The sequence below is a fragment of the Microchirus variegatus genome (assembly GCF_963457635.1).
Source record: "Microchirus variegatus genome assembly, chromosome: 14".
Taxonomy (NCBI): domain Eukaryota; kingdom Metazoa; phylum Chordata; class Actinopteri; order Pleuronectiformes; family Soleidae; genus Microchirus; species Microchirus variegatus.
In genome coordinates this window covers 1113115-1137009 of record NC_139815.1, presented here as the reverse complement: position 1 = coordinate 1137009, position 23895 = coordinate 1113115, and the positions used below count along the sequence as shown (strand labels likewise).

Sequence of the window (23895 nt, the reverse complement as noted above, 5' to 3'; positions counted from 1 at the left end):
TTGTTTTTATAATCCATTATTATAAACAATAATATATTATAAACAATAATATATATATATATATATATATATATATATATATATATATATATATATATATATATATATATATATATATATATATACACAGGGAGTTATATTATTGTGAAAGTTCCTGTAACATCACTTTTATAGAGACTCAACGTCACTCAGTCTCTCACACCAAAGTCCATAGAGAAAATCAGTGATTTTAACGTCACAGCACAAAAGAGTTGTTGATCCACTGCTGCCTCCATCACTTAGTTGAAATGTCTTATTTTGTCAATTCAGTGTTTGAAAATTATTGTTCAGATTGATTGCAGTGACACAAAGTGACCACACGAGGCAGCAGTAGACCAGCAGCTCCTAAAATCACTGATTTTCTCTATGGACTTTGGTGTGGGAGAGTAAGTGGTTTACAAACTCCAGACCTAAACCGACATGGATTTTAATCAAGCAAGCCTTTTGTTAAGTGGCTTAAATCGGCTTTCGCGATAATAGCACAGCTCATGTTGAAGTTTGGTCACAACAGAAACAGCTGAGGTAAATTCATCACCACCAGCGGACAATAATATTCATCAGAGACAGAGAGAAAAATCATTTGTTTTCATCCTCTGGAATCAAAGTTCCTGAGGATCCCTTCAATAGTTCAAAGATTTCAGCCGGTGCTGTCCGACCCTGAGCCACGCTGACGGCACCGCAGGAAAGATTCGTTTTAGTTGTTTTCTTTGAGACGATTGAAGATTCCTGCGTCTGCTGCCAAAATAACAGACGTGAATCATCTCCAGACTTCAGAGAGTTTTCACTGACAACCATTATCAATACTAAGAATATTAATTATCAACTGAGAAAGAGGCCCCACTAGGGCTCTTCCTGACGTGCATTTGCGTCACTTTCACTTAGATTTGCTGCAAACATTTCAGCGGAACGTTTATACGAAGCCGCAGCAGCAGCAAAGTCTATAAACGTGTGAGATGATTAGACGAGAGAGGAATGGTTTAATTAAATTGGCAGAAGACAGAATCAATAGCAGAGTATTTTGAGCGTGCGGTTCCTCACGGGCAAATGAGGTTTATTTATTTTTTTGAGGGGAATAAGTGTGTCATAAATCCACATGAATGAGCCGCACTGTCGTCAGAAGTCCATTAGAAATAAGAGCGGAGTGAAATGTGGAGAGAATTAGCTTTAAAAAGAAATGTTGTCACATTCAGGAACAGACATGTAGAGGTCCAGAGGACACAGGAATGTTTTTTGAAAAAAAAAATGAGGAACAAAAAAGCCAGAAGTCTGATGTTTATGTCAAAATTGTCAAAATTCATACTTCAATCAAAGAATTCTGATTTAATCTTGACCTTGTTAGAATTCTGTGATTGAAGAACATCAGAATTCGTACTTTAATGAAATAATTCCAAATTAATCTTGACCTTGTTCGATGTTTTGAAAACAAAAATCAAAAAAGACAGAATTCTGTGATTGAAGAACATCAGAATTCAAACCTCAATCAACAAATTCTGACTTAATCTTGATGTCGTTTGATGTCGAAAACAAAAAAAAAATCAAAAAAGCTAGGATTCTGAGATTGAAATCAGAATTCGGGGATTGAAGACCATCAGAATTCGTACTTTAGTTAAATAATTCTGACTTAATCTTGACCTCGTTCGATGTTTTGAAAACGAAAATCAAAAAAGCCAGAATTCTGAGATTAAAATCAGAATTGGGTGATTGAAGAACATCAGAATTCATACTTCAATCAACAAATTCTGACTTAATCTTGACCTCGTTTGATGTAGAATTCAAAAAAAAAATCTAAAAAGCTAGGATTCTGAGATTGAAATTAGAATTCGTACTTTAATGAAATAATTCCGACTTAATCTTGACCTCGTTCGATGTTTTGAAAACAAAAATCAAAAAAGCCAGAATTCTTTGATTGAAGAACGTCAGAATTAGTAGTTTAATAAAATAATTCTGACTACATCTTGAGCTCGTTCGATGTTTTGAATTTCATTTTGTTATTGTCCATAATTCTGTGTCACAGCGCCACATAGGGCCGTGCATATGTACTACAGCGATTTGAGTGCTTTTAGGGCGTTCCGTGTGAAAGTACGATGACATTTCTTAAAAACCAAAAACTTTTTTTAAGTAAAAACTAAAAAAAAAATACTGTACTGGGAAAGTTTCTGTGTGGGGAAGACCTGAGGTTTTTAAATGAAGCAGAGGAAAACAGTGTGTGTTAGCCGTGAGTGTGTATTTGATGGAGAGTGAAACTCATTTTCTTTTACATTAGTCAAAATAAGATGATTTAAGAGAGTTAATGTACCTTGAAATCACTCGACAACAGCCTGAAGTTTTACTGAAGAACACAAATTAGAAAAGACGTTTAATTCTGACTTAAATAAGTTCACTAACTTTGTATCGAAAGCCGGGGGAAAGACGACAGAGTGCAGTGTTCAGGTCCTTTACTTATTCATTTTTGGGTTAAATTGAAATTAAAACCTAAATTAAAACCTTAAATGTGGATATTTTCTGCTTTCTTTGCTCCATAAAACAAAAAAAACAAACTTAATCATTTGTGTTTATTGACAAAAACATTTTTTGAACCAAACAACTAATCATTTAATGAAGAAAATAAGCAACAGATTGATCGATTGTTTATTTAAATTTCATTGAGCATAAAAACACTTCTCCTAAAGCAAAAGCTGAGAAAATATAAGCAAATTAAACCTATTATATAATCAAAAAAATTATGTTTTATGGCTATTTTTAATAATGTTGACACCAAAAGTCAAAAGTACTTCATCATGTGATTTTTTTCCTTCATATTTTCAAGTTATTTTTCTGAACCGATTGTTCTCTTTAATCCAAACAAACGAAATAAACGGTAAATTACGTTGAGAGAATCGGTGTCATGCATTATTAATGCACACATTCATCCTTGTACGAATCTGCAGTTGACAATCATACATAATGAATTCATGACATATCATGAATTATTATGCATACATTATAATAAATGAAATATGAAACACTCACTGAGCTCCGCGCCGCTCTGACCTGTTACATGTTTGTGTGATATTGATGTGCATGTTTTTACAAACTGAGCTCATTCCGTTTGCGGTCGTGAATGACAATAAAGTTCACTTTGACTTTGTGCGCCGTCTTTCTCTCTGCTCGTTACAGCCCGTATACGTTAATAAATGGTCGTATATATCGAGACGACATGGTGACTAATCTTCGTGCAGGAAATGTCTGGTGAATAAATCATAGGAAATCAACATAATGCCTTGAGAGCAATTCCATTAGCTGCAGTCAAACAATTATGTTAACGACGCAAATGCAGCCATGTTAAAGTGGTCAACTGTACATGAATGTTAATTTGTGTTGTGGCTGCGAGACAGGGACCACAGCGCCTCCTGCAGGCGCAAGTGAACGTGACGACGTCTCGTTCACAGCAAACAAATAATTTTTGCGTTGTTTTGGTTCACGGAGCGCAAACGGAGAACAGGAAACTGAAGTTTGTAAACCACTCACTCTCCCACACCAAAGTCCATAGAGAAAATCACTCGTGGAGACACAGGAACTGCTGTGTCACCTCCTGTGCTAGCTACTAATGTTAGCATCCATGCCCAACAACTTCAGCATTCAGCATTATTATTTCTAATATCATACGAGACACTTAACTTCACTCTCAGTGAAAACAAAATGGCTGCCAGCAGAGACACAAGGGAAACATAGATTAGCCACTTACGTAGACACAATTAGCTAATACAATCTGTTAGTTTACATCATCTTGCTGCTGCGTCACCTCTGGTGCTAGCTGCTAATGTTAGCATCCATGCCCAATAAGTTGTACTATCATTCAGCATAGTTTTTAATTTTTAATGCCGTATTAGCATGTTGGCTTATAATTTACTTACTTTACAGCCTGAGACACTTGCCTGAGAAACAAAATGGCTGCCAGGTAAGTTTAAGTTTAGGTCTATGATATCTTAAGAACAAGTTCACGTCTTTATCTCACTGTTAGACAGACTTTTCCAACTGGAAACTGAAGTTTGTAAACCACTCACTCTCCCACACCAAAGTCCATTGAGAAAATCAGTGATTTAATTTAACATCACAGCACACAGGAGTTGTTGATCCACTGCTGCCTCCATCACTTAGTTCAAATGTCTTATTATTACAGTTTGGCATTTAAAAAACTTTGTTCAGGTTTACCTCAGTGACACAAAGTGACCACACGAGGCAGCAGTAGACCAGCAGCTCCTGTGTCCTCGCGAGCTAAAATCACAGATTTTCTCTGGGGTTTGGTGTGGGAGAGTGAGTGGTTTACAAACTTCAGTCCGTCTTATGGTGAGATAAAGCGCGAAATACTTGCCCTCATTTATGAGGGCTGCATTATTTTTGTTTTAGCATCATCCCCAGAAAGATGAAGAACACAACACATGACTGTGGCAAAAAAAAAAAAAATACAAATACAAACAAAACCTTAACCCTGTTATATTGTGTTCCTTTAAAAATGAAAATGAGTTGGAAAACATCTGTGGTCTCACTGTTGTTGAAATCAAAATGTGCACAGTTTGACTCCTGGTTCATTGAATCACAAATGAGAGTAAAATAAGAATCATGTTTTCACTCTCTCCGTCTCTCGCTGTCCACCCACACGTCTCCAGCTGTGCTGAGGACACTGGTGTTTAACGGATTCAGACAGCAGGAGTGTGACCAGCACACACACACACACACACACACACACACACACACACACACACACACACACACACACGCTGTTACATAAACAGGAAGCAGCGTCCACTCGTCTGCTTCTGCTCCACACAAACATCTAATGAAGCCTAAAAGCCTGAGATGAGATGAGATTAGTTGAGATGAGAGCTGCACACACTGAGTAAGTGGCTGACAATTGGACATGGAAAAGGTTTTAGGATGTGTCCCAATAGGAAATCTGACAGATTATTTAATCCTGTGGTGATTTTCGGCAAACAGCAAGTTGTGATAACTTATTTTGTATGTATATAATTTGTATTCCCCTCTCTTTATAGTCAAGTTTTAATATACTGTAGTTACAAGAATGATTCTTATTTTAAACATAACGGTGGAATTTATCTATTGAAGCTTCTTCTTTTTTTAAGAAGAAAAAAGGGGGAAGAAGCGCTGACAGAAAGCACTTTTTTTCTTCCTTCACCAGTGTTTAGATATTTATGGGATTTAATAGCAACAGTGTGATGGTCATATTGACCGACCTCCTCCTCCATGGACAATAATGGCTGCTTTAAATCGCACGGAGACATCAAGTGTTTCCCACAGAGTGAGTTAGAGTCAAATTATGGAGACGGAGGAAAGCGATCACTCCAGTGACTGTCAGATGTCAGGAGGAGGAGGAGGAGGAGGAGGAGGAAGAGGAGGAGGCAATAAAGGATCCTCATCAGGAGCACAGAGACTGAGAATGAGATGGGTTTTAGAGAGTGGGTGGAATCAAATGTGCTCAGCCTCCATTAAAACAACCATAACATACTTTTAACGACCAAATATTGGGCTTTTTGAAAGAACATCGTGGATTATTATAGTTACACACATTATATCAGAGAAAAACGAACGGCGTTGAACTTTGGGTTGAAAAACACCCGGGAATTTTCAAAATAGGAAACGTTCCATAGGAATTAACGGGAATGCGAGATAAAGACGTGAACGTGTTCCTAACACTAAGTGGCTAAATCAGTTTTTTGAATCACCAAACCAAACCCCAATAAAATCAGTGATTTTAGCTCGCGGGAACACAGGAGCTGCTGGTCTAATGCTGCCTCGTGTGGTCACTTTGTGTCACTGAGGTCAATCTGAACAAAGTTTTTTAAATGCCGAACTGTAAAAATAAGACATTTGAACTCAGTGATGGAGGCAGCAGTGGATCAACAACTCCTGTGTGCTGTGATGTTTCTCTATGGACTTTGGTATGGGAGAGTGAGTGGTTTATAAACTTCAGTTTCCTGTTGGAAAAGTCTGTCTAACAGTGAGATAAAGACAAATGAACATGGTCCGTCTCTCCAATCTACCTTATATGACTTTTATTCAGTATTTTTAATAAAGAACAATCCCTGGAATTCCACGGAAATTAAATGAACTGGAAATGTGAAGGTTGATCATAATCTTTGGCTAAAACAATCAGATTTGATCGGCCAAAGATTGTGATCCACTTTATTTTTTAAAGCTCACATAGAGTGGTCCTGTTGCACATGTTAGTTATGGAGGTCTACTTACATACATTAACTTGTTTTTATGGTCAAAAACCTCCTAGTTGCTGTAAACGAGCCGATAGAAATCTGTCTTTTCTGTTCCTCAGCCGCGCTGTTTCCAAGGCAGCCAGCGTAGAGCCTTCCCAACTGTCTTGTGATTGGCCAATACTCAGAAGTGACATATTCAGCACACCCACTCTCAGAAGAGCAGCTCCCCCCTCTGGAACGGTGGATGCACTGCTCCTCATTATCAAAACATTGTTTTAACAGTGTTTAAAAATAGCTTCTTCACGACTCCCCGCCTCAGTCCCTTTGACGACCTTTGACCCAGAGTCAGACCCAGAGTCAGGAGACACTGTCGCTCGTGAAACACCTCCACAACGGACGTTATTCTTCTTCTGCGGTTCAATGTACGCAACTGGATGTGCCCGGACTAGTGCCCGGAGCAGGACGATCTGCTGTTCAGGAGAACCGCTGTTTACGTAACCGGACCGGGTTTTTTCAGAGATCTCGCTGAGCCTGAGATTACAATAAAACACAACGTTCTCAGCAGTGGCTGAACTGTTTGTTTAGAACCTTCAGGGCTTCGTAAACAAGGTAATGACGCAGATACACACTAAAAAACAGCGTTAATTGGAACTTCCTGTCTAGGTACATTTTAACAACTATATTCAAGTTCACAACCTTCAAGTTTGAAAATTTAATTCCCCTCAATTCCAATAGAAAGTTTTCAAATTTTCAAATTCTTCGAATTTTTGCCACCCTGGCTGCGACAGAGATGACACAGCGGCTCATTACTCCAACGTCTCCATGACGGCGACCTGTCATTATTTAAATATCCTTGACAAAGTGCCTCTGAAAGGAAGAGACCGAGGACATAAAACTGCAGCCTGTTATTTGAAGCATATTTTCAAGAGTCTCTGAGGCACGCTTGACAAACTGCGCCGCTCTTACATTTATATGCTGAGCGTAAATATAGCAGGGGGTGAAAATAACTGTGCGGGGGTTAAAACAATCTTTGTGCGTATTTCAGCGATTGTGCCAAATCCACACAAGTGGTATCGCAAAGTCACAACACTCGCTGAAAGCAAATAAATATCCAGACGTTGTTTTTAAGCTGCGAGGTAAAAAAAAAAAAGAAGCAGCAGCAGCGCTGCGTAGGTGAGACACGTCTCTTAGCTTAAATATTTATGAGATTGTAAACACACAGACACAGAAAGGTAAATGTTACCACCATTATATATTGTCCTGTGTACAGTACTCGACTGTGAGAGGCAAATATTTATGAAGCGCAGATTGACCGTCGTCATAAGCTCTTTGGTCTTTAAGCATTTAAATGTACAGAGGCCTCCTGAGGACATAAAGGCAGCAAAGACCAACGCTGACTCTGCCAAATACACCGCCATCACTGGAAACATGGCCGCCAGCAGGGCCAGTATAGGAAAAAAACAATAATTAAAAGGCGCACACAATAAAATCTACACCTGCTGATGTCGATAAATCTAGAGAACTAAATGTTTAACAGCCTTTTCCAACAGGAAACTGAAGATTGAAACTCTGTCACTCTCCCTGCACCAAACCCCATAGAGAAAATCTGTGAATTCAATATGTACAGGAGTTGTTGATCCACTGCTGCCTCCATCTATAAGTTCTCTAATGTCTTATTTTTTTCACTTCTGCATTTAAAATCCTTTGTTCACATTTAAATCAGTGACACAAAGTGACCACACGAGGCAGCAGTAGACCAGCAGCTCCTGTGTCCCTGGGAGCTAAATTCACAGATTTTCTCTATGGACTTTGGTGTGGGAGAGTGAGTGGTTTACAAACTTCAGATTGTCTAACAGTGAGATAAAGCCGTGAACGCGTTCCTAAGATATCATAGATGTAAAATAACGTAGAATGTATTAGCCAAGTGTTTAGTTAAGTGGCTAAAATCTGCTTTGCTGTTATGTCTCTGCTGGCAGCCATTTTGTTTTCACATGCTAACATGCTCATATGACATTAAAAATAACAATGCTGAATGATAGCATAAGTTGTTGCGCATGGACACCAACATTAGCATCTGTCTCACAGTGAGATAAAGACTGAAGTTTTTTGTTATCAAGTATTTGGAGAAATAGCTTGTGTTTGCTGAAGCATCATAGCATTGCGGTAAATGTCATTACATTTTACAAATATGAAAAATTACACAAAAAAATGTCCAACCTTTTTGGCTGTCGATAACAAAGTTGCCCTCCTCATTTCCTGAGGCGATCTTGTAAGTGATTCCGTCCCCGTCAGGATCCTTCGCCAACACCGTGGCAACGAGCGTGTTGGGGCCGGCGTCCTCCGAGACGAATGTACGATATCTACAGTAAAGAAAAAAAAACACATGAAAGCATGAGTGTTGTTTTTACTGCGTTTTTACTGTGCATCATTTTAAAGTCACTGTGAAGGACTTTGAACGTAAATCATTGTTCTGTCACTGCTGTGGTTTGGTCCTCGACAGTCTGTTATTGTTTTATTGACATTTGGATGAGTTGTCCTTGTTGATATGTTTGTTTGTTGCTGCTAAATCCTTGGGGAAGAGATTTTTAATCTCAGTGGGATTATCCTGGTAAAATAAAGGTTTTAAATTAGTGCCGGGCACATTTACACATGACACGCATGACGACTGACCGGAAAAAGACACGCGTGACGTCATGTTTACGTGACTCCTGATTGTTAAAATGAGTCTCTAAAGTAACGCTAAACTTTACAAACAGAGGCACACATACGCAGTACACAGGTACACTGGTTATTTGTAACGCTGCTCTTTTCTTTAATAAACAGACGGATCCAGTTCCACTGTAGGCGCACTAACAGCGCTAAAGGAGCTAATGGAGCTAACTGGTAAATGGTGCCTGGACTCTGGTGCCACGGCACGAAAAACTGCGTTACTTTAGAGACTCATTTTAACAATCGGGATGCTAACATTAAAGGCACCATATGTAAGAATGTGGCCAAAAACGGTTACTACATTCAAATTCAAAATACCGAGGTCTTTTAGGTTTCGTTTTCTGACGTAACTGGCAACCCGTGGTTGCTCGGCAGCTGAGACTCTACTGACTGCAATGATTGGTAGATGGCGGTAGGTGGCGCCACATGCCAAAACATGATTTCAAAACATAAACATGATTTGCAGTCTGTAAAATATATATTTTTAATGCAAATATTTTGTCTGTACTGTTGTTGTTGGTGAGTTCAGTTTGTTATATGAACATTATTCCTGAGTCTCTGTGACATATTAGGAGGATTTTATGGCCAGTTGATTTAGATTTATCACATAATGCACCTTTAACAACAGTGAGATAAAGACGTCTTTTATGTTGTCAAGTATTGTGGAAGAAAAAATCTGGAAAAATAATAATCTCAACAGGAACAGTAGGTTCTTCACACTTGGTGCGAACAATTCCAATCTGCTTAGTAGTAGCAGTGTTTTGGAGCAAATTAGCACTTCAGCGCTCCCAGAGACTCGCTTTCATGAACGTTTGGCTTCAAAATGAGTTTGTGGACATGCAGCAGTGTCGCGTCAGCGCCTGCTTCATGTCTCACAGTCTCATTAGATGCTGTGATCACGTCACCGCCGCTCTGCCTCAGACCGGCGCCGACTCGCGCGTCTCGACCCGTTCCAGCTTTTTTTTTCTGTTTTGTTGTTCTGTGGAAGAGGTTTTTGTGAGAGACGCTCACTTCTGTGCAGATCAATACTGGAGCCAGGTGAGGAGAGAGATGCTGCTCCGTGTTTCTTAATTGTGTCGTTCCTCTGGGGGTGTGAAGACGGTGTGTGTGTGTGTGTGTGTGTGTGGGGGGAGGGGGGTGTCGGGCATTGATCAGACGGCTTCCACTTGTAGTCTGAGGAAGCTGTTTGAAAAGATCATTCGATAATTGCTTGTATTTCTCTCACCTGAAAGCCACAAAAAGAAGAAGAAAAAAAGGCTTCCGTCTGCATTTTCTGCAGAATTACAGACACTGTCAGTTCAGCTGAAATCATCTGTGACACACACACGCACAGACACGCACACACACACACACACACACACACACACACAGGCTCCTTTTCTCGCTCTGACTCCCGTAAATTGAGTCGACCTGCATTTCAGATGCAGACAGAGTCTTCATTATACATTCAGAGTTGGCTCACAATTACAGGCTTGTGATTACGAGCAGCTGAACTGGCAACAACAACAACGACGTCGAGGACGAGCTGAAAAACTTTCTGCTATAACACAGTTAAAATCAGGGGATTTAGCTGAAGCCACAATTTAATAACTGCGGTTGATTTCATTGTTGTTTGCTGTTTTTTCACAAACTCTGGGAGTTTGGAAGCACATTTGTTCACAACCTTTTTTCAAGAGTTGTTCGGACTTGAAAAATACTTTTGCTGTTGGATTTTCGATAAATAATAATAAAGACAAATAATAAAATACAGTAGAAAATTCTGCAGCTATATTTTGATTTGTGTCCGGACATGAACATTTTGGTGGAATGAACCTTTAAAGACTGACGTGTACATTTTCAGAAAGTGTGGACATTTTCAAAAAGTGAGGCTGTTTTCAGAAAGCGAGGACGTTTTCAGAAAATGAGGACGTTTTCAGAAAATGAGGACGTTTTCAGAAAGTGAGGACATTTTCAGAAAGTGAGTACATTTTCAGAAAGTAAAGACATTTTCAGAAAGTGAGGACATTTTCAGAAAGTGAGGACATTTTCAGAAATTGAGGACGTTTTCAGAAAATCAAGACGTTACCTTAAAGTGAGGACATTTTCAGAAAGTAAGGACATTTTCAGAAAGTGAGTACATTTTCAGAAAGTAAGGACATTTTCAGAAAGTTGGGACATTTTCAGAAAGCGAGGACATTTTCAGAAAGTGTGGACATTTCCATCAAGTGAGGACATTTTCAGAAATTGTGGACATTTCCATAAATTAAGGACATTTTCAGAGCGAGGACATTTTCAGAAAGTGTGGACATTTTCAGAAAGCGAGGACATTTTCAGAAAGCCAGGACATTTTCAGAAAGCGAGGACTGAATTCACCACTGAATTCGGTCACATGTCTGATGTTACAAACACGTCGCTAGCTCAAGTTATTGCTTTAGCGGCAGATGAAATTTCAGGACCTTTTTAACTCTGAATGAGGACAGAGGAGTCTTCCGAGTTGTTGCCGTGGGTACGTCTGCATCGTTTTTACACACCGTGGTTTTCTTGTTGTTAAGAAAACTTGTGGGGAATTTCCACACCACAAAAGTGTGACATTACTGTGGAAACGAGAAGCCGAGAACACAAAAAGAGATGCAGAGCAGCAGCAGCAGCAGATGTGTCCTGTACGTGAAATCACACCGTCATTCATTCATTCATACTCGGTGTTAAAATACACATAAAGGAGATAATGGTTCACTGCCAGCGCAGAATTTCACAGGGCATTTTTGAGGTTAATCCTACTCGACACTTCAATCACCCGCACGTCAACAAACACACACACACACACACTGCTGCTTCTTTATTTATGCTTCAAAGCAGAAGCTCGTGGGCGAGAGAGAGAGAGAAGGAGCGAGGTGCTGTTCACAATCACACCGCTGCTCCACCGCGACTCTAATTTGGTGGAATCAATGCAGCGATCAGTTGAAAAATGCCTCAGACGAACACCAACACACACTAATTACTTTTTAAAAGCTTCTTTCTTTGACTTTTGCTGTTGTTTTAGTTTTGTTCTCACTCCGTTGATCGTAGCCCCGAGGGGGCGGAGCATGATGTCACAGATGAAAATTCATTTCTGAATCAATTTTATCACTGACTTCATTTTTGTTTGTCCAGAGGACGTGTCGATGAGGACAGAAGACAGAGGACAGAAAGCAGAGGACAGAAGACAGAGGACAGAAGACAGAGGACAGAAGACAGAGCTGCAGTGGCTCTGATTCCACATTCATCCTCACATACTGTGCTTTAACACGTTTAATGTCTACACGCGCAGCGAGCATGCAAAGATGTGAGTGAGTGAGTGCTAGTGAGTGAGTGAATGAATGTCTGTGAGTGAGTGAATGTCTGTGAGTGAGTGAGTGCATGCATGCATGTGAGTGAGTGAGTGAGTGAATGCATATCTGTGAGTGAGTGAGTGAGTGAGTGAATGCATATCTGAGTGAGTGAGTGAGTGAATGCATATCTGTGAGTGAATGAGTGAATGCATATCTGTGAGTGAGTGAGTGAATGAATGTCTGTGAGTGAGTGAGTGAATGAATGTCTGTGAGTGAGTGAGTGATTATCTGAGTGAGTGAATGAATGCATATCTGTGAATGAGTGAGTGAGTGAATGCATATCTGTGAGTGAGTGAGTGCATATCTGTGAGTGAGTGAGTGAATGCATATCTGTGAGTGATTGAGTGAATGCATATCTATGAGTGATTGAGTGAATGCATATCTGTAAGTGAGTGAGTGCATATCTGTGAGTGAGTGAGTGAATGCATATCTGTGAGTGAGTGAGTGCATATCTGTGAGTGAGTGAGTGAATGCATATCTGTAAGTGAGTGAGTGAATGCATATCTGTAAGTGAGTGAGTGAATGCATATCTGTGAGTGAGTGAGTGCATATCTGTAAGTGAGTGAGTGAATGCATATCTGTAAGTGAGTGAGTGAATGCATATCTGTAAGTGAGTGAGTGAGTGCATATCTGTAAATGAGTGAGTGAATGCATATCTGTAAGTGAGTGAGTGAATGCATATCTGTAAGTGAGTGAGTGAGTGAGTGCATATCTGTGAGTGAGTGAGTGAGTGAGTGAATGCATATCTGTGAGTGAGTGAGTGAATGCATATCTGTGAGTGAGTGAATGCATATCTGTGAGTGAGTGAGTGAATGCATATCTCTGAGTGAGTGAGTGAGTGAGTGAATGCATATCTCTGAGTGAGTGAGTGAGTGAGTGAGTGAGTGAGTGAATGCATATCTGTGAGTGAGTGAGTGAATGCATATCTCTGAGTGAGTGAATGCATATCTGTGAGTGAGTGAGTGAGTGAGTAAATGCATATCTGTAAGTGAGTGAGTGAGTGAGTGAGTGCATATCTGTGAGTGAGTGAGTGAGTGCATATCTGAGTGAGTGAGTGAATGCATATCTGTAAGTGAGTGAGTGAGTGCATATCTGTGAGCCAGTGAGTGAGTGAGCGAGTGAGTGAGTGAGTGAGTGAGTGTGTGAGTGAGTGTGTGAGTGAGTGAGTGAGTGTGTGAGTGAGTGTGTGAGTGAGTGAGTGAGTGAGTGAGTGTGTGAGTGAGTGAGTGTGTGAGTGAGTGAGTGAGTGAGTGAGTGAGTGAGTGAGTGAGTGAGTGAGTGAGTGAGTGAGTGAGTGAGTGAGTGAGTGAGTGAGTGAATGCATATCTGTGAGTCCAGCTTCAAGTGACTTCACTTCGGTTTTATCCAGCAGTGTCGAGGGAGGACAGAGGACAGAGGAGGAGACGGAGCTGCAGTGGCTCTGATTCCACGTTCATCCTCACATACTGTGCTTTTACACACTGAATGACTTCACACACTCTCTCTCACACACACACACACACTCACACGAACACATACACACACACACACACTCACTGTATGTATAATTCATGTATGTAAATGACAGTGGACAGAGATGGAGGCTGAAGTGTGAGCAAACAGAAGGAGAGCTGTCAGGAAATACACTCAGCGTGATGCTACACCAATCGTAAATATTCAACATGTGCTGCACTGTGAAAATATTACAAGCATTAAAACACTTTTTTTTAACTTTCAACAGCATGTTAATTAGAAAATAGAAAATTGACCAAATAATGTTTTTAACTGGAACTTTCCGAGCTTATGTTACACAGGAAAAAAATATATATTTATAGAAACATGTCATTTCTGCCACAGCTAATACTATTCTGAAAGACAATCCAGTCCTTTTCAGGAGATATGGATCACAACCTGATTTTATTCATGTGTTATTTAATAAAATGGCTGTGAGGGAAAATTCATGCAGAAGTCCATAGAGAAAATCAGTGATCACAGCACACAGGCTTTGTTGATCCACTGCTGACTCCATCACTAAGTTCAAATGTCTTGTTTTTATAATTAGGCATCAAATATCCTTCATTTAGATTGACCACAGTGACGCAAAGTGACCACACGAGGCAGCAGTTGACCAGCAGCTCCTAAAATCACTGATTTTCTCTATGGACTTTGGTGTGGGAGAGTGAGTGGTTTACAAACTTTGAGAAAGAGTTTGAGAGAAATACAGGAACTGTTATTTCTTTCCACTTTATGTGTTCGATGGTCAACTTTGATGGAAATGTGACGTGAGAGTCTTTCACTGACAGGTGAAGCACATTTTGAATCTTCATGGCTCATGTTGCATAATCTGCGAGTGTAATATTAGTGATTTTTTTTTCTTACATCTTGAAATGTCTTTATAATTCATTTTAAATCAAAGTGCCTCACTTTTAAATGTTTCTATTTGATAGAAATTCACTTTTTTGTTACAAAGAGATGCTCCTGACCCCCCCCCCCCCCCCCCCACACACACACACTACACTAGAGAAGTGCTCGAGGCCTCTCAGGATGGTTTCCAGGGCAACAGGCAGGTGATGGCAGGTGTAAGTAATAGAGTCCTGATGGCAAAAAGTGACAGCACATAAATGAAAGGCAACCAGGAGAGAGAGAGAGAGAGAGAGTGTGTGTGTGTGTGTGTGTGTGTGTGTGTGTGTGTGTGTGTGTGTGTGTGTGTGTGTGTGTGTTTTAGATCAGTGTATGAGTGGGTGAAAAACACAATGAGACAAAAAAGTTGTTTTTGTTCTTTCTTTTCTTTTTTTTGTCTCAGTGTATTTTTTTGGACACACAAACGCATGCACGCACACACACACCCACACACACACGCACATCACATGTTTCCGACTCGAAGAATCAACACAAATAGGTCAGATTTTCTGCCTGAATAATGATCTACATTATATGACCCGTTTCTCTGTTTTTTCCACTCTGTTCAACACACACGCACACACACACGCATGTGCGCTCACACACACGCGTGTGCACTCGCACACGCACACGCACACGCACACACACACACACACACACACACACACACACACACACACACACACACACACACACACACAGTCCTCCTGAGGCTGCTGGTGGACACAGTTGATTGCCCCACCCTCACCAATCTTTCCAGCTCTCTGCCACAAAATCAACCAATTAATGGAATGCAGCCGCCACAGCGGCCCTGCGGGGGGGGGGGGGGGGGGGGGGGGTGCAGCAGGGGATTGTGGGTAACAGCAGCTGCGATGTTGAACTGTGAAGCAGCTGTGAGGAGATCTGACCTGACGACAGTGTGCGTCGGTGTTAAACTCATATTTGTTACGATGACAGATTCAAAGACAGGATATTCATTCATAACTCCAACTTCCTGTTTTTGTGCAGCACTTCCTGTATCGTATCTGTGAACGAGTGAGTTGTTTTTTAACAATGGAACAGGACACACACACACTCACTCACAGACACTCACTCATGCACACTCATTCACACACTCACTTGCAAACTCACTCACTCACATTCAAACACTCATTCACTCACTCATTCACAAACTCACAGTTACTCACTCACTCACACACTCACTCAAACACTCATTCACTCACATTCACTCACACATACTCACAAACTCACTCATTCACACATTCAAACACTCACTCACTCACTCACACACACACTCACTCACTCACATTCAAATACTCACTCACTCACACTCAATCACTCACTCGCATATTCACACATTCAGAAACTCACACTCACTCACTCACACTTACTCGCACAATCACTCACTCACTCACTCACTTGCATATTCACACATTCACACACTCACACTCACACGCACTCACTCACACGCACTCACTGACATTTTATGAACTAATTAATTACAAGTGTGATGTGATGTTGTGAAGGCTAATTAGCACTGAGATTCATCCAAAGTCATGTTGTTGCCATGGTGAGTGCAAACAAAGAGGAAGTGGGCGGAGCATTAAATGAACCAGGACATTTTTTTTACAACCTGAAGATAATCACAGTGTTATCACGTGCTAGCTGTCGATCTAGCGTTAGCAGTCGGACACTTACATATGCTGTGAGAACTCTGGCGCCTCGTCGTTGACGTTAGCCATGCGAATGCGAACCGTGGTCGTACCCGTGCGAGGCACCTCCCCCTTATCGATGGCCATCACGACAAACTCGTACAGATGGTTCAGTCTCTCGTAGTCCAGAGGTCCCGCGGGGAAGATGGTGCCGTGAGGCGAAATGGTGAAGTCCTGACTCAACGTGTAATACGTCAACTCAGCGTTTTCCTCTGAGTCGCAGTCGTTTGCCGAAACTAAAGATGAAAGAAAGAAAGAAAGAAAAAAAGAAGTTACACACAAACAAATGTCGCTTTCCAATCATACAGCTTTAGCACGGCTCGGCTCAACTCAGTTTGTTTCTTCTTCTCCAGCAGTGATAGAACCTGGTACCGGGTTAAAATGTGACGTCAACAGACTGCTGGCCTCTGATTGGTCAGAGAGTGTCGTCACTGAAGAGTCAGGAGCGCGACGTCCGACACAAGAATCAAAGCCAACAATGTCCAACTGTAGATTTAAGTTAAAATGACTTAAAGGAGCCATATGTAAGAATGTGGCCAAAATCGGTTACTACATTCAAATTCAAAATACCGAGGTCTTTTAGGTTTCGTTATCTGACGTAACTGGCAACCCGTGGTTGCTCGGCAGCTGAGACTCTACTGACTGCAATGATTGGTAGACGGCTGTAGATGGCGCCACATGCCAAAACATGATTTCAAAACATAAACATGATTTGCAGTCTGCAAAATATTTTTTTTAATGCAAATATTTTGTCTGTACTGTTGTTGTTGGTGAGTTCAGTTTGTTATGTGAACATTATTCCTGAGTCTCTGTGACATATTAGGAGGATTTTATGGCCAGTTGCTTTACATTTATTACATAATGCACCTTTAAAAATCCTACTTACAGTTCCAAAATCTACTTATAATTCCAAAATCTACAGTTTTACCCATAAATATAAAACAGGGATAATTTTTGTGAAGTCATCAATGAGCAGATTGTCGGGTGAAGATCTACCCATCACGAAGAATGGATCAGATGGTTCAGACAAAATTTGCATATTAAAAAAATAAAATAAAAAAAAGGTGCGATGATTTGAACAATTTGAATGTATTCATGGTTTAGTTTGTGTGTGTGTGTGTGTGTGTGTGTGTGGGCACGTGTGAGGTGGTTTGGGAGTTTGATGATGAAATGTTCCCGCTCTTGTTAGAGGAAAATATGCTTATTCAAATCCCTGGTGGTTTTTTCCTTAGTTTTAGCGAGACAATCAATTTGTGGCCGAGTGAATCGCGGATCCCCCGACGTGTGATGCAGAGACAGAAATGTTGCCGACTTTTGGTTTCATTTCATCAAATGAAAAGACAGAAAAACAGACTTTTTTTCCTGTTGTTTTCTTTTGTTATTAACGTGAGAACAGATTTCGCTTGTTCTTGTGTGATTTGGCCTCCGTTTCCTCCTCGTCTCTCACTTAAATCTGCAGCGCGCTGTATTGTCATAAACCGAGTAATGCTCGAGATGTCAATTCAATTTTCCCAACAAACCCAAGTGGGACTGAGAAGGAAAACGGGTGAAATGAGATAGTGAAGTATAGCATTGTGTTGGTTTGATTGCTTTTACAGCCAGAACATCTGCCTGCGGTCACTGTTCTCCGTCATCACCTGTGCACGAGTTTGACGCTCACAGACTCCAGTCCAGTAAATCAGCGTTAAACTAACTGCTAATTCATGTTTTAACTGATGTCATTTAGGTTAATTAACCTGTATCAACTTGTACAGGATTAAAGGGTTTATAAAGCTACTGGTAATCTCAGTTAACACAGTAATAACTAACTGAACTAGCATTTATTAACCACCGTTTACTGATGCTAGCAGTAGCTTTATAAACCTACCTCATGCTCATGGTTAAAGCGGACCTAGACCGGAAGTTCTCGACAGGTCGTATGAAGGTTGTAGAAAAGTTACGTTCTGGGAACACTCTGGACACCAAAAGAGAACATTCCCAGAACGTTACCTTTCTACAGCGTTCATGTAACCTTTAGAGAACGTTCTCTATAGGTTGCATGAAGTTTGTGGAAAAGTAGCATTCTGGGAAACGTTCCCAGAATGCTACTTTCTCACAACTTTCAGAACCTGCAGAGCAGGTTAGAAAAGTAACATTTTAGGGGAACGTTGCAGGAACCAAAAGAGAACGTTTTCTACAAGTTGTATGAAGGTTGTCAAAAAGTTAAAAAGTTAAGAACCAAATGAGAATGTTTTGGGAATGTTACTTTCTCATGACCTTCATACAACCTTAAGAGAACGTTCTCTAAAGGCTACATGAAGGTTGTAGAAAGGTAACGTTCTGGGAACCAAAAGGGAACATTTATTCCCAGAATGTTACTTTCTCTATAACCTTCTTACAACCTTTAGAGAACATTATCTAAAGGTTGGAAGAAGGTTGTAGAAAAGTAACGTTGCAGGAACCAAAAGAGAACGTTCCCAGAACGCTACTTTCTCACAACATTCCTACAACCCTTAGAGAACCTTCCCTTATGGTTCCTGTCACGTTACTTTTGTCCGTTTTCTACAAGTTGTATGAAGGTTGTCGAAAAGTTAAGTTAGGGGAACGTTCTGCGAACCAAAAGAGAATGCTTTGGGATTGTTACTTTCTCATGACCTTCACACAACCTTAAAAGAAAGCTCTTTAAAGGCTGCATGAAGGTTGTAGAAAGGTAACGTTCTGGGAACCAAAAGGGAACATTTATTCCCAGAATGTTACTTTCTCTATAACCTTCTTACAACCTTTAGAGAACATTATCTAAAGGTTGGAAGAAGGTTGTAGAAAAGTAACGTTGCAGGAACCAAAAGAGAACGTTTCCAGAACGCTACTTTCTCACAACATTCATACAACCCTTAGAGAACGTTCCCTTATGGTTCGCCTGTGACTCCGTACAGAAATCGTGTTTTTCATGGACGTTGTTTTTTAGGATTTAGATTCCAGTTTGAGGGAGTGGAGCGGGTGAAGGGCAGCTGCTCCTCTGTGGCGGCAGCGTGAGCATAAAGCTCTCGTCCGACGGAGACGCGGCACAGAGAATGGATTGCAGTGGAGTCGTGCATGTGGTCAAACACATGTCACACGCCCTCGAGTCAATATTTAATTTGCTAAGTACAGATTCGTTCTCCTCAGACTGCAGCGTTTCAGCTCACATTTATCTGTTTCTCAGCGAGTCTCTCTGTGAATCAGCATTGTTGCCGTGCAGCCGTCCTCCCCCCTCCTCCTCCTCCTCCTCCTCCTCCTCAGTCTTTCTATCCCACAATGATTTTGTAGAGAAGATGGAAACTGCATCACATCTCAATGGAAAACACGATAATTGGCTTCCTCGGTGCTCTGCACTTTCTTCTCCAACTTGGCAAAGTGCACATTGGTCCACTCTCATGATGGAGCTGATTATAAGATCACCAGCACATGATTTATCAAAACCATGCTGCGTGACTTTTTACCTCCTGTGTTAAATTAAGTAAAAAGCTCATAAAGATATGTCGTTTTTTTCCTTTTTTGCTTTTGAGCAGTGTTTTTAGTGGGAACGATGAAGATTTTTGGACCTGCGAAATCTGCAATCTGAGTGAGTTTCGCAGGAATCACAGTTGCCAACACAAAAATAATTCATTAAATAAATAAATACATAAAACATAAAAATTACCAAATTCATAAACACTGAGCAATGTTACATTTAAATGTCCCACCAAATCTGCAATCTGGACCAGATCCCGATGAAATTTAGTCTGATGACAGACTAAACGGATATTTTTGAGAGATATTTTACAGCTCTGTCCATTGATAAGAGACGTGTCTTCAAAATGCGATCATCGTTGTGATGTCATCGGTGGGTTGATTCTTACCTAAATTGAATGAGAGCATTCTTGAGTTTTTTTTAGCTTAATCTCTAATCTGGACCAGTTCCAGAATTTCATTTGAAAATAAATCTACACTACGACTTTGTGTCACTGACCATTTTATGAAGCGTGATTATCAGAGGTGGAAAGTAACGAAATACATTTACTCAAGTGACTGTATTGAATACTTTCTTTTGTGTATTTTGTATTTTTTTAAGTACAATTCAAAATCAGGATTTTGCATTTTACTTGAGTACGTATTGACTTTTTATAAATCCTATCCGTTACTGAGTAAAAATAAAAATTCAGCACAATGAAGACCTACAGGGGGAAAATATACACCAGAACCAGACCGATGATGATGTGATTATCACCAGCACTGGAGCATGAACATAGAGGGCGTGGCCAAAAGTGACGTAACATCCTGTGTCGCGCCAGGCGTGAGCTCCAAAATAGTTTTGGATTTCTGACCCCTTGTCATATTTCTACTACCCTCACACCCCACGCAAAGTAACCCTTACAATCTGCAGTCTCACCACTAGATGTCACTAATTCTTTAACAGTCACACGTTAGCGCTTTCAAACCTCTTCTTCTTGTTATGATTTTACGTGGCTCTACGTTAAACTCCGTGCTACAGTGCAGTATTCTGTCGTAGTTGCTGTTGTATTCGATTCTCTCTCCCGATGTGGTTTTTCATCACGTTGTGAGTCGTAGCGTTTCACCGTCAGATTGTTTGGACTCTGGTGCGTTTTCTCTCTGCTAATTGCTCGAGTTGGCAGTGGGATTTGTTTTGTTTTTTTTGTTTTTGTTGTGATTCACAGACCTCAGGACACTTTTTCACGCTCGCTGAAACAGTGGACATGGCTCGACCACAGAACAATCATCCACCCCCACTCTCTCTCTCTCTCTCCTCTTCACTGGCAAAGTGTTCCCATGAGGAACATCTGACTAAATAAATGAACTGTTGAAAAAAAGGCACATTTGTTTTGTTTTTATTTTCAAATTGACTTCATCTACGGTGACGTTGAAGGTCGAGCAAAAACACAAGAGAAGCTCCGACCCAGTGGTGTGACGTACACGTCGGTGCCACGGCAACCAACGAGGACATCATAAGAGAGAGATTTTTATCACTTTACTGGGACTTTAAGGACGTAGAGATCAGAGTTTCACAGATTGAAACAAACAAAAACATCACTAATATCACGTCAAAAGGGAAGAAACTAAATTTTTCTCAGCAAATTGTTGTCTCTGTTAAATACAAACAATCATTCGACACAAAGAGGAAGTGAGGAGTGTGATGTAAGAGACTCTCTCAACAGATGCATCATGGGAGGTGAGAACTTCCCTCCTGCTGCTGTCACACATTCACCAGTGAAAAACAACAACAACAACATCATCAACAACAACAACAAGACTGAGTTAAAATTAAAGCCAGACTATGTAACTTTTAAATATATCACACGTCTGTTAACAGTTTAGATGTCGTGTCACGTCAATGACATTCCTACCCTGCACACAGGAACGTCCATGATTAAGTTTCAGCATCAATTGATGGTATTAATGCCTCTTGGCTCCGACCCACCCCTGCTCTGCTGCTGTATACACACAAACGCTCCCTCAGTCAGGTGTGTTTATTTACAGATGCAGCAATAAAGCACTCATCTCACCTTAAAAGCGTGCCATGTTTTACACTTTCATGTGATAATTATCCGATTTACCACGAATTTGGTCCAATTGTTTAAAAAAAAATAAAAAATAAAAAATGGCTCCACAGCGCCCCCTAGAAAACTTAATTTTCTTTTCCTAGCAGCTGTTTTTTCAGCTGCTGGAGAACTGAAAACAGATTACTAAACTAAACTTGTGTAGTGCAGCTTTAAATGCTATAAAGTTAAAAATAAAACTTTTTTTTTACCAATTACCAATTCTTTCAAAATAATATTTTCAGAATAAAAGCTCTGAACTCTGGATGAAATTGTCATTTTTGTGAAAATACCCAAATCATTTCAGACATTTTGTTGTTCTATTTTTAAACTTGACTTTTAAAAAGTTAGGATACTGATGCTGACGAGCCAGGTTTGGCTCCACAGCGCCCCCTAGACAACTTTAATTCAAAAGCCTACACACACTAAATTCAGGATCAGGATGACATGATAATAACGTTTGCTTACAACTTATGAAAATAAAAAGTTTTTTCCTCTTATTAACCTTTAGAAATTTTTAAATAAGAAATATCTTGAGGAAAACCAACAACAAGAAGTGGAATTTTCCCTTCAATCCCATAAAAACACATCATCGTTCAGTTCAGTGTGATTTAATCCTGAAAATAAAAAATTGAAGATGACAAACTAATAATTCCTGAGGCATTTTGTCTCACCTTGCAGCAGCGACGTGGCCGTGGTCACAGTTTCCGGAACGCCGTCTTTGCTGTAGATGGACTGAAGGAACTCCGGGACGCAGTCGTTCTCATCAACAATAACCACTCGTACCTGGAGGAGGACGAAAGGACACGTGAGGACACGTGTTGTTGTTAGAAATCATCACGAGCCGTGATCTCTTTAGTGAAGTGTTCAAGAGAAAATCAGTGGTTTTAACTGAAGTGTCCCTTTAATGAGCCAATGAGCTGAAACTTAACAATCAACCTTTGTTTTTGGAGGATCCTATGATTGACTACATACACACACGTACACAAATTGGAATACCTGCAATTTATGTATTTTTCTTCCTAAAAACTTTAAAATGAAAATTGGTATGCAAATCATTAACAGTTAAAAAACAAAGTATAAAATAAGGGGACAATGCAAATATGGTGCAAAATGGCTCAGTAGTGCCCCCAAAGGTGAAACCCGGTAGGACAAAGCCGAAACTAATTTGCACCAAATTTCACGAAACTCGGTAGATTTCCTCAATTCGCAAATGAACAAACTTGTCAAAGGTCTCGTGTGGCCACGGCAACCATCGGAATTTTATGCAAATTTTCAACCATTCGCCACAAACAGGAAGTGCCCTGAAACTTTGCCGTACATCGACCGATCTGCTCAAAACATCTACGAACATGAACTTCACCCAACAGGAAGCTGAATTTGTAAACCACTCACTCTCCGAGACCAAAGTCCATAGAGAAAATCAGTGATTTTAGCTCGCGGGGACACAGGAGCTGCTGGTCTACTGCTGCCTCGTGTGGTCACTCTGTGTCACTGAGGTCAATCTGAACAAAGGATTTTTAATGCCGAACTATAAAAATAAGACATTTGAACTTAGTGATGGAGGCAGCAGTGGATCAACAACTCCTGTGTGCTGTGATGTTAAAGTCACTGATTTTCTCTATGGGGTTTGGTGTGGGAGAGTGAGTGGTTTACAAACTTGAAAAGTCTGTCTAACAGTGAGATAAAGACGTGAACGTGTTCTTCAGATATCGTAGACTTAAATTGGTTTGTTAGGCGTCTAAGTGTCAGTACTTCATACAACCACGCTTCTAAAACCTCAGGAATAACGACACAAAAGTCTGTGAGAGAAAAGCTTTTTTAAAGTTTCCGTTTTTACTGACGTCATGCGAGTTCAAGTTCCAGTTATGTTGTTTCAGTCAATCACAAGTGGAAGTGCTGGAGATTAAAAGTCGCACTGGGTCACGGATATGTTTAAATGTGAGTAGTT

General features: G+C 40.3%; 1 protein-coding gene across 1 annotated transcript in view; it reads right to left on the bottom strand.

Moving 5' to 3' along the window:
• The window catches only part of LOC310936642 (neural-cadherin), a gene marked incomplete at both ends in the record, with an annotated part of 265319 nt that overhangs the window by 163447 nt on the left and 77977 nt on the right, over window positions 1-23895 (bottom strand). The window contains 3 exons of the mRNA XM_083900748.1: window positions 8463-8605; window positions 16379-16628; window positions 22619-22730. Coding sequence (XP_083756874.1) covers window positions 8463-8605; window positions 16379-16628; window positions 22619-22730 — 505 coding nt within the window. The remainder of the gene's footprint in view (window positions 1-8462; window positions 8606-16378; window positions 16629-22618; window positions 22731-23895) is intronic.